At 38.2% G+C, this 12,765-nt stretch overlaps 1 protein-coding gene across 1 annotated transcript in view; it reads right to left on the bottom strand.

Moving 5' to 3' along the window:
- ubald1a (UBA-like domain containing 1a) overlaps positions 1–12,765 on the bottom strand; it is a 55,619-nt gene that overhangs the window by 24,703 nt on the left and 18,151 nt on the right. The window contains exon 3 of the mRNA XM_034194625.1: positions 10,929–10,991. Within this exon, the coding sequence (XP_034050516.1) occupies positions 10,929–10,991 (63 nt within the window). The remainder of the gene's footprint in view (positions 1–10,928; positions 10,992–12,765) is intronic.

Below are 12,765 nucleotides of genomic sequence, written 5' to 3'. Positions count from 1 at the left end.
TTGATTTTAACGTTATAAATCTGTTGAGTTCAATAAACCTGGTTTATTTGTTGGAACGGACCCCATCTTGTTTCGGTATCTTCTAACTCTCGGAAAAGTTTGAAGGTCGACTCATGTTCAACTTTGTGAGGTGAAAAATAAAAGTTAACATGTCTGACAGTGTAAAAGTTATAACAGAAAAATGTGCTGATTTGAACTTTATGGTCAGTTCACAATTTGTTAATATTGTCCTTTTGGTTCAGAACGGAAACGTTATGCTATGCCATGTTAACAACAGAGGATTTATTCATCTGCCTTCTTCTATGCTACGTTTTGTGCTACTGTATGTGGCACTGCCTCCAGTGATGAAGATGAGCAAAGGCAGTGCTGATGAGCTGCAGCATAGTAGTAAAAACTTGAAGACCCCTGGTTCTTCATGAAATATGCATTTGAAGGAAAACAATACCACTATCATTTCTGAATTATATCTTAGCACATGTATCTAGATACACAATTACACATGCACAGCACTCTTTGTTGCTTTGTTAGTGACTTATCCAGCTGAGTCACATGACACAGCCACATGTTCCCAGACGGCAGCGTCCAGCTGGGTGACTTCCTGCTCTGTGGTCACATGAGGATGCACTTATTTTATTGTGGCTGTGCATGCCACACGTGCACAGATATTGTTCATGGAAAGGCTGATACTAGTGTGAACACTAACATCTGTTCTCTTACTCACTGTAAAGAAATAGCTATTCTTAATCGATTGGGGGGGGGGACAAAAGAGAGGGGGAAAAAACAGATTTTTAAAAATTGTCACCAATTTTTCTGACAGACAATTATAACTGTGTCCATATGTATCTGGACACAGGCATGGTTTGTTATTTTCTCACACATACAGCCGCTGAAGCTCGTTACCTCTTCAGTGACCTCGCAGGAGTCCTGGTGGCTTCCCTCACCAGACTGCTTCCTGTTAATTTTTTTACGGTACAGTCTCAGTCACAAGCTGTGATAAACCTCCACGTGTCCAAATACATATGAGCTAATATGTTTGAGTGAAAATTACATTTCTGATGATCTGTTTACCTGTAGAACTCAAAACTAATACACAGCTCAGACAGTCTTGTTATTTAAGAAAAGAAAGAAAGGGAAAAAAAAAAACAAAAACAAGAAACTTGTAACTGAAAATCAGTGGAAACTTTTTTTTTTACTACCATCCTTGGACTGACATACTGTTGTACACCTTTGATTTATTTAGATTTTGACTTGTTACAGACTAAACAATCTAATAAATTGACAGATTAATCAATAGAAATGTAAACAGCAGCTTCAGCTTTGAGAAACAAAAAAAATAAAACATGAAAACGTTCCCTTTGAGAAACAGAATTGTTTAGCCATTTTTGACTTAATGAATAAATTAGTATTTTTTTTGTTCATAAAAACCTAAACTGCTGACATCTCTTTGGAATTTGAGGATTTTTTTTTTTTACTTCCTTTGAGGCGAGTCACAGAAATAACTGACAGAATAAACATGAATGTGAACACTGCAGCCATGACGACGACGTAAAACAGAACCGCATGAAATAATCACTTTTGACAAACTAACTTGATAAATGATTTAAAAGATTAATTTGCTGTCAAAATATTTGACTCATTTTGTCAAGTACTGCCTCATTTAATTTGAAAAGCACACACTGCACATAAAATGACCTCCATGATTTCCTAACGTGCTAAACTGCCAAAAACTACACGAATACAGGCTGCAGCCGGTCTGAGCCAAAATAATCTCATGGATTGCTCAGTTTGCGCATACTGATGAAATGCTGGAATTTAAAAGTAATCACAGTACTCTGAACTAAAAGCAAAAAAAGAAACGAGTTCAGCCATGGCGCTGTAACAAAGTGAATTAGATATCAGCACCAAGGAGCACCGCGGCCTGATGATCTGCTGGGAATGTTGGTTACACTGTCCGACAGCAGTGACTCACACACCCGCCTGTGTACAAAACACACGTGCACGCATGTCTGTAACCAACACAACATGCAGACGTGCGCGCTGGCAAAATGGGAGAAGTGAGTGATTACAGCAATGATTCACTCAACTCACGGACAGTCTGCAACTTCCATCATTCACTTTGTGGTGTGGTTTAAAAACTCAGCGCCGTCTGGAACAATGAATAATATTCCCCAAATTATAGGGAGACATCTCGTTAAATCAAAGACTGTTCTTATTTATTGATCAGGTGTGTGTGTGTGTGTGTGCGCGCGCGTGCGTGTGTGTGGAGGGGGAAGGCTTACAAAAAGCCATGACATTAAAGTGATTCAGTCCAGTTTCAGCCTTTTCAAAAGGAGACTATAAATACAAAAATAAAATCCTCTTTTATCCAATTGTATTTGTCACATGAATCATGTGCAGTTCAAATATTCTGAGGGACACTTTTGACTGAAGTCATATAAAGAATTCAAGAATTTTTCTTTTCTTTATAAAGAAAATGTTTGTGGCTGTCAAGTTTATAAAAAACACAAAAAGGTTGTTTACAAACACTAATGATCTAAATAAATGGTAAATGGACTAAATTTATGTAGCACTTTTCCATCTGCATCAGACGCTCAAAGCACTTTACACAATAATGCCCCACATTCACCCCGATGTCAGGCTGCAGCCAGACAAAGTGCTAGGGGGTTAAGGAACTTGCCCAAGGGCCCTTAGTGATTTTTTGGTCAGGCTGGGATTTGAATAGAGGATCCTCTGGTCTCAAGCCCAACGAGACCGATGATCTACACAAAGCTTCTAGTTTCCAAACGCCGATGATCTACACAAAGCTTCTACAACCCCTGGACATAAATTATGGAATCACCGGCCTCGGAGGATGTTCATTCAGTTGTTTAATTTTGTAGAAAAAAAGCAGATCACAGACATGACACAAAACTAAAGTCATTTCAAATGGCAACTTTCTGGCTTTAAGAAACACTATAAGAAATCAAGAAAAAAAGATTGTGGCAGTCAGTAACGGTTACTTTTTTTAGACCAAGCAGAGGAAAGAAATATGGAATCACTCAATTCTGAGGAAAAAATTATGGAATCACCCTGTAAATTTTCATCCCCAAAACTAACACCTGCATCATATCAGATCTGCTCGTTAGTCTGCATCTAAAAAGGAGTGAACACACCTTGGAGAGCTGTTGCACCAAGTGGACTGACAGGAATCATGGCTCCAACACGAGAGATGTCAATTGAAACAAAGGAGAGGATTATCAAACTCTTAAAAGAGAGTAAATCATCACGCAATGTTGCAAAAGATATTGGTTGTTCACTGTCAGCTGTGTCTAAACTCTGGACCAAATACAAACAACATGGGAAGGTTGTTAAAGGCAAACATACTGGTAGACCAAGGAAGACAAAGCGTCAAGACAGAAAACTTAAAGCAATATGTCTCAAAAATCGAAAAATGTACAACAAAACAAATGAGGAACGAATGGGAGGAAACTGGAGTCAACGTCTGTGATCGAACTGTAAGAAACCGCCTAAAGGAAATGGGATTTACATACAGAAAAGCTAAACGAAAGGCATCATTAACACCTAAACAGAAAAAAACAAGGTTACAATGGGCTAAGGAAAAGCAATTGTGGACTGTGGATGACTGGATGAAAGTCATATTCAGTGATGAATCTCGAATCTGCATTGGGCAAGGTGATGATGCTGGAACTTTTGTTTGGTGCCTTTCCAATGAGATTTATAAAGATGACTGCCTGAAGAGAACATGTAAATTTCCACAGTCATTGATGATATGGGGCTGCATGTCAGGTAAAGGCACTGGGGAGATGGCTGTCATTACATCATCAATAAATGCACAGGTTTATGTTGATATTTTGGACAATTGAAAGGATGTTTGGGGATGATGAAATCATTTTTCAAGATGATAATGCATCTTGCCATAGAGCAAAAACTGCAAAAACATTCCTTCCAAAAAGACACATAGGGTCAATGTCATGGCATAGGGTCAATGTCAATGAGCAGATCTGATTTGATGCAGGTGTTAATTTGGGGGATGAAAATTTACAGGGTGATTCCATAATTTATTCCTCAGAATTGAGTGATTCCATATTTTTTTCCTCTGCTTGGTCTAAAAAAGTAACCGTTACTGACTGCCACAATCTTTTTTTTCTTGATTTCTTATAGTGTTTCTTAAAGCCAGAAAGTTGCCATTTGAAATGACTTTAGTTTTGTGTCATGTCTGATCTGCTTTTTTTTCTACAAAATTAAACAACTGAATGAACATCCTCTGAGGCCGGTGATTCCATAATTTTTGCCAGGGGTTGTAGTTTCCAAACGCCGATGATCTACACAAAGCTTCTTGTTTACAAATGCCGATGATCTACACAGAGGTGTGTTCATCAAACAGCTTCTAAAAACAATTTCCTGGTTGTAAAAAAAAAATTTGTGCTTGTGCAGTTATTTCAATCACTGTGTCAGACCTATGACAATTAACTGACTATTAAATTAATAAGTTTATATATATCCAAATTCTCTGATTTCAGCTTTTTAAAGGTGAGTAATTTCTGGTTCATTTTAGGTGTTTATTTCCTGCTGTCTAGCAGTAAGGTCATTGAGGGTGTCGTCTTGGGATTTGGGGAGCAAAAGAAGAAGACATTTTTCACCATTTTGTGACATTTTACAGAACAAACAACTAATCAATTAATTGAGAAAATAATCAATTAATTGCTTATGACAATAATCATTGGTTGTAGTCCCAGTTTGCGGTCAAACACCTGTTTTATACTTGAGTGACCCCACTGTTTCCATTTGCATCAGGCGAAACCACCTTACATTTTTCTTCTGCAGAGCAATCCACCAGTTAGTGACGTGCCACCATATTTCCAAATGTGACAGAGTAAGTTGATTAACTAATAAAGAACAAAAATATAACAACCTTTCTGATAATCAGTGATTCTGTATTAAAATCAGTAGCAGCTGGCCCATAGGTGACGTTTGGGCGCCGCCCTCCCAGATGTGGAGAGGAAAAATTATGTGTATGTATGTATATATATATATATATATATATATATATATATATATATATAATTTTTAAGTATTATCAATGTCAGTATTACTTAATAGTATGTGCCTACATGTAATCTGAATTATTAAACAACATTTCCACTGACTCATTCAACAGTGCATTTATTGCCACCGACAGAACGTATCATTTCTCTTCTTGGGCGGTCGCTCAAAGAGCCCCTTGAAGTGCAGCGAAATGACCAATTGTGTTTGGTTGCTAAGGAAAAATAATAAATATTTGTCTAATCAGCATCGCCAAATTTAATATCTTGGGGGTGATAGAATGTTTGCCCCTGGACCAATTGTGTGTGGTTGCTAAGGAAAAAACAATAAATATTTGGCCAATCAGAATCACCAAATTTAATGTCTTGGGTGGGGGTGACCTGCAATACAATTTTTGCCCCTGGATTTATCAAAGTGCTGCTGTTTTTGGCAGAAACAAAAACCCCACTGGAGTAAGTTGAACAACTTTGGGACACAGTTTTTGGGAGTTGAGGGGAACCTGGGATAAAAGAGCGACCACAAACTGCTGCACGCTGGCCGCGCTCACGTTAGCGGCTCAGAGTTTGGTAGGTGGAAAAGAAGCAGCACAGCGCCAATAGAAAACAGCTCCCAGTCTCACTTCTTACACATGGAGCCAAGTCTGTTTGAGTTTTTTTTTTTTTTTTTTTTAATGGAGGCACGTGGTTGCACATTGCACTCAGGTCTGCAAGAAAAACAAATGCACAAACCACTTTGCTGAACAGTTCGGACATCTGTCATAATGGGGACAAGGTTTCAGTGAGGATTTGAAGAAAAGTTTTCTTGACTGAGTTTCGGCTGTGGATTTGACCGTTTGGCAGCTCTTCGCCTCTTTAAGGTGAGTCACCCCCCCCCCCCAGAAGGTGGTGTGAACATTTTAGTATGTACATAATGTTCTTTTGTCAATTGAGGAATTTTTCCATATTTTGAAAGAGTCTAAATTTGGTCATATTTTCTATTCTGTTCAGGTCGGTGTCATTGTGAAACCCATGGTCTGTTTGGCTGAAGATAATGGCAGTGCAGTACAGTTTGATGTACTGTGTGTGTAATTGGTGTCAAATGGTGAAATTTTCTTTGCTCAAGAACTTCAGTGTTGTGTTGTATTTGATACTGTTCCTTTCCAAAGTATAAATGAGGCCTAATATAGCTGTAAAAGGTTAACTTTATCTGTGAAACTGCTAATTCTGAGGACGTTAAGTGATTATTAAAAAAATTGTAGTCATTTCCCGACTGTTCATTTGAATGCCTGTACTGGACTAGGGAGGGAAATCTATTGACACACCAGCCCCACCAAGATTCTTTTTGACCAGCCGCCACTGATTAAAATTTAAATCAGGAAAATGTCAAGCAGTCTTTCATTTCAGATTCCCAAAATAGGATATTTGAGGATTTTGCACCAGGAGAGAGAAACGAGACAAAGCCTCTGAGGCTTTTACAATTTTCTGTAATTTTATTGACTAAATAATTAACCATTTTATAAAGATAATTGCAGCCTAATAATGAAATAATAGCTTGCTGCAGCCCTAATCATTTGGATGGAGTCAGGCTTTCATATCGGAACATGTTAGACTTCAAGGCGTACAAAATGTAATGCACAATCCATGCGCTTGGCTCTGAGCGTTCCAGCACATACCTCTTTCATGACAAATGTGCAGCGTCAACAGCAACTACACACCAGATCAAATCATAAGGCAGTAAAAAAAAAAAAAAAAAAAAACTACTACAAAATACTAGCTGATCAATGTAACAACACACTTGGTCATTTCGTTCATCTCAGACAAAAATAACTACAAAATATATCTTTATTATTTCAGTTTTGTTTTGTTGTTGTTCCACCAAATACAATCTTTGTGCTCATGCACAGACACTACCCACACGTGTGCTGCAGGTCAGACGTGATGCAATCATTTTTTCAACACACCAGAACAAACAGAAGCTTGAAATGAATGCAGGATTCATGTGATGCCAAACATGCAGCCATGCAGTTAACAGCAAATATGTTTGCACAATTCCTCCATTCGGCTGAGTTCACATTACTCAATTCATTGTATAAATAATCCATAATTGCAGCCAGAGCCATTGGTCATGAGGCACTTTACTGATTAAAACAACAGAAAGCCAATACATTATATTTAATTAACAATACATGAGAGCAGCAGCCTCAGGCTGGAGATACTGCCAGGTAACAAGCTCAAACACTGATCACCAATTTGGTTCAAATCCCTGCACGTCTTCCAGAAGAAGGCAGCCGTTTCTGGATGCTGACATGCATCCAAAACAAAAGCTTGTGTTCTGCTGCTCAAACGCTGTTTGTGTTTCGTGATGTTTAACCAGAGTGTGCAGCAGCCCTAATGCCTTCCAGTTTGCTGCGAGTTGTCTGGTCCTGATCTGTTTCAGGGCCGCAACAACACATCAAGGCAAACATTCAGTGCAAAGTGGGGGGGGGGTCTTTGGGTGGGAGGCAGCTGTATTTTTATTATTTAGGTAAACAGGATTCACGTTACAGATGTTTGAAACTCATTTACAGCTAGTCAAATTTAACTGGGGAGGTTGTCATACCACTGCAGTAATAACTTTCGAGTTAAAATTATGTTTAATTCTTTAACTTCATGATGTCTGAACTGCAAAGTATTACTTGTCAAAATTCAGGATGCACGGTGTGGTTTGTCAGCATGATTACAGCATGACAATTGACTCTAGTTTTACAGTTATTAGCCAATTTATCATGTAACCCATTAATAGTTTGCTTTTTGCATCAATTCTGTATCGCTGCAGATTAAACGTTAGCTTACATTATATAAACTGAATTGACCCTCAAAGCTTCACAACCCACTAACAACAAATTCAGTTTTAAAAATAATTTAAAAAGTCAAAATTACACACTTTATCACAGCCATACATTGTAAAATAATAATAATAATAATAATAATAAAGAAATAATAAAAAAAAAAACAGAAATTCAGATATTCACATTTCTGACAAAGCATGGGCACAAAATATTTTAATCAGGAAAAATAAACAAATCTGTACTTTAAAATGTGATATTTCTTCTAAAAAGACAAAAACAGTCATCCTGTCAACCACATTTTGCCAAAATGAGCAGTTTGATCTGTCCTGATTCTGTAAAAAAAAAAACAAAGAAAAAAAAACATAACCGATAGACAGTAATGAGAGAAACAATAGAACACAAAATTAAAACTTTGCTACAGTAAATGGATATTATATGAAGTACTCCAAATCCCCCCTCCCCCCAGGCTCAGCACTGGTAAACCTGGGGGGGGGGGGTTGAAGATGCATGTAGAGAGCCCATCTTTTCAATTGTTTTGTAAATGATCAAAGAAGATGTAGGTTTTTTTCTTCTTTTAGGATCTATGACAACTGGGACAGTGTACAAAATACATTTTTGCATTTTTGAGATCTACCTACTTCTAGCCATGATATCCCCCCCAAATAAAAGGACAGGAGCTGGGGGGGGGGGGGGGGTTTAACAGGTTCCCTCTACACAAAACAGAAGCCACAGCATCTCATTTTCTTCAGAACTATGTGACAACATAAAACTGTATTTTTACTCCACATTCAGATGAAGAAACATCAGCAATGTGATACTTCCAGGGCTTCCTGGGGGGAGGTTTGGTGCTGGTTACAGTCTTAAGATGGTCATGTTTGGGTATTCTAAACACCATAATGATCCTTTGGGGATTATCGTTATAGATGTCTGCCGTGGGTTCACACAGGCAGGGAGGGACACACCAAAGCCTTGCACCATCACAGGTTTTGGCATTTAAATCTTCCCAAGAAAAGACCCAACTGTGACACCCCCACCCCACTCCTAAAAAAACCCTGTCTGACTCTGACAATACAGAGGAGGAAGTTGTGCACATGGCGAACAGGGCCCTTCCTTCCGTTATGTGTGACAGTTGAAAAATTAGGCATTTCATCTCTCTCTCGCTCTCTGTCTTTGCCTGCCTCTGTTTATTTATGGAAGCTCACAACATGGCTGACGTGCTTTATTATTGTTAGTACATCATCATTGCACATGGTTTCTATGGGTTTTTTATCAACGTTTCAAAAACACTAGCATTTGTAGCATGTGTAAAATGTCACCAACAGAAAACTAAGGCCTGGTTCACACGGCAAGATAATTAGGCCGAAATCGGACACGATCTTCCCCTACCGACAATCTTAAGGATGCCCCGACAATCATGATGACGCTAAAGATAATCTTATCAGAAATTCCTGCCATGTGTGGTGTGTTAAGAGCGCTGTGATCTGCTCGGAAGGACCAGGGCTGTGAAATGAAAATTGTGAAATCTGAGGAAAATTCGCAGGGGGGTAGATTGTAGAATATTTTTTTAATTTACATTGTTGTGTAAATTCATGTAGCCTAAATTCATTCAAAGCCACAATGTCTTTTTTCAATCAAAGAAAGTCTAGATTAATGAAAGAAAAAAAAGGCACATAATATTTTCTGAAATCCTGTTTGAACAGCACAATGTTTATTTTCCAGAGAGAAAAAAATTCTTACCAGTTTGCTTTTCCCGTTTATCTTTCAGGTGTGTTGATGAAGCCAGCAACAATTCCACGCATTCTTGTCCTTATCACACTTTTTCAAAACGTCTTTCCCGCCATCTTCGCTCTGTCTGACGTTGCTCCGTGACACAGACATGCTGCAAAATTCTTCTTTTAAAACTTCAAAGTTCTAAAACAGGGGTAGGCAACCTGTTCCAGAAAGAGCCATGAGGGTGCAGGTTTTTTTTGCAGCCACTGACTCCACCAGGTGATTTTACTGATTAATATCACTTTGAGCAGATGGAATCAGTTAATCAGTGAAATCACCTGGTGGAGTCAGTGGCTGCAAAGAAAACCTGCACCCTCATGGCTCTTTCTGGAACAGGTTGCCTACCCCTGTTCTAAAAGTTTGCGATGTCCACATGCTGCGTTCAGCTAGCTTCGCACAGGAGCCACACAGCGTCACCGCAGCAACCAACCAGTCCCACTTTACAACTGTCGTAACAGCCGGGCTTTGAGTGGCATTTATTTTCCTCCAAACTCCGCGGATCCGAGGAAACTGATTTGTATCTGTAACACACAGATCAGTGTCCACGGACTTAAAAAACTTGCATCATGTCGTAAAAAAAGAGAATGCTTTGTGATAAACATTTTAAAAACTCAGTAACGATCACAATTAAAAAGTACAACACTGACACTCCCGCACCCCTCCCCATGATGAAATCCGTGGAATTCCGCGGAGTTTTCACAGCCCTGAAGGACGTCAGGAGTGCTCCGATCGCAAATCGGGGATATTCAACATGTTGGATTTTTTTGGCCCGATATCGCAGCGTGTTGTGTCCTCCGACCAATACGAGCACGCAGCCTGCTGAATGTGACGTGCAGCCAATCAGAAAGCGAGGTGATGGACGTACAGAGCGGAAAATAAAATCAAAACAGCTGTTCTGACTTACCAGAAAGTCCGGTGGTCACGCTGTCTCCACTCCTTTAAAGAACACCTTTTCTTTTACTTTTTGTATTGTTTTTCCCTCCGTTTTAAATAGTCCACAAAGTATCTCTGTTTGTTTACTCTGAAGTCACGTTTAATCTCGAGAGATTTTGCGAGATTTCCCGTCTGAGCTAGGAATGTTCGTGTGTGAAATCTGTTCGTGTGTGGTGCTGTTGTCCTTACCGTGTGGCTGAACACCACACACTGTACCACCAAACCTGTCACAGCTATGATTTTTTTATCTTCATGTGTGTGGTTTCTCAGGTTTTGGAAACCTAAAGATAATTTTAAAATCCTGTCGTGTGAACCAGGCCTAAGCAGCATCACAGAAAAACACATTAGAGCCACAACTGCTTAACTGTACACTCACCATTTGATGATGATGATGGCCGTATGGAATATTTGTTTCTTGGAAAAAGGCACTGAGTGCAGTCTAAAACAGAGAAGATGAAGGCTTTTCAGCAGGTGGGCGAGAAAGACTAAAAACTCTGCCTAAATATTTGTGGGGTGACATGGCTAATGTTAAACTTGAGAGGGGAAAAAAAGACATTAAATCCAGGAATATGTTATAGGTAAGACACATTTCGTATAAGTGTGAAGGTCATGTGATCAGCTGGCTGTAGTCAAGATCTTGACATTCGCTTATAAACGTGTGCTATGGAATCTTTAAATTTCCAGATCACCTCAAAAGTACTTTTCATTTTACTTGCAACACAGACACACAGTCAGGTTTTTCCTTGATTGCTTTCTTTCAAAACACACCTTATGACATCACAAAGTTACACAGACATGTCTGTCTGTTGGAGCTGGCAGACACATGCCCTCTAGGAGGACCTTTCCTGTTTATACAGAACAACTAAACCAAATAATTTCTATTAAGAAAATCAATGTCATTATCCATCATAAACAACTAGCACATTTCCCTATGACATCATAAAACCAGTGGGGAGAAAATCAGAATTCTGACAAGTGCTGCCAAATGTACAATTATATTTTATAATAACATACAATTTATTTTAAAATTCCACCCTTTACATAAAGTATGAGTTGTACAGTAAGTTTGCCACATCTCTTTATTTCACATGAAACATTTGGAACTAGACTTATTATACATTTTTTGTTAAATATACCAGCAGAAGTTCTGTAAAACTGACCCAAGATTTGGTTTAACTGTTAAAAATCCTGTTTTCATTACCATTTGATGGTCTGTTTGCGTGTTTGTCAGAAGGATAATTCAAAAACTACCAGGCTGGTTTTATGAAACGTGCTGGAAAGATGGAGTATAGGTATCTGTAAAATATTGAGGCAGACCAAAGTATCCCCCCAACATGATGCCAATTTATTTCATGTGAAGAGCATAAGTAATTTCTTATATTAATATTAGAAATTGAATGTTTTTAGAACCTTAGACCCCAATAGGTTTTAGAAGAAGAACTCAACCCTTTTTCTTCCTGTAAATTACGCAATTTCTTAATGTTAATTTACTGTCTTAATGTATTTATAAATTGTTTAGGTTCTTGTTATATTCACACTATTATTATCATTATTATTATTATTTTTACTTCTATTTTGTCATTCGATTTTAAATGGACCACAATGGAAATAAATGTTTTCACTTTCTTGTGTTGTCCATGCATTTTTAACATTATATTTATAATATATTAAGTACTTACATTGAAATTACTAAATAAAGTCATGCACAAACTCACGCTTTTAATATATAAATGATTTAGGACCCCATGCTGGATTAGCGTGTAAGTCCAGAATGTAAATATCAATGTCCATTGTTCACTGTTGTTAGCTAAAATATGTAGCTTCTCTAAAAATATTGGTCCTATTAATGCTCTGTTTTGATGCCGTTCATCCTGGACTCAAAATATATAAACATACCAAACAGAAAATGTCAGTGCTCCCCAGTTTGCATGCGATCAAAACTGCATGCACAGCTTTTTTGTCTTTTCTGTATTCTGCTGTAAGCAGGTGCTTTTTTTAAATTTTAATTTGGAGAGAGACTGTGGCGGAAGACATCGCTTTGCCTCAGTCTCTTGGAAAACCCTCTGCTGGACAAACTATGTAATGACAACATTTACAACAGCCTGAATGTTTTTTTTATTTCTGCATTGCTTATTCAGTAGAATAAAAGTTTTCGTACGACCAAAAATAGCCCCAATACTGATATGTTCCTGAAAGGATCGTATCGGCTATCA

Source organism: Thalassophryne amazonica, chromosome 18, assembly GCF_902500255.1.
Source record: "Thalassophryne amazonica chromosome 18, fThaAma1.1, whole genome shotgun sequence".
NCBI classification, from domain to species: domain Eukaryota; kingdom Metazoa; phylum Chordata; class Actinopteri; order Batrachoidiformes; family Batrachoididae; genus Thalassophryne; species Thalassophryne amazonica.
The sequence above is the reverse complement of the archived record's forward strand: the minus strand, read 5'-3'. Positions and strand labels throughout refer to the sequence as shown.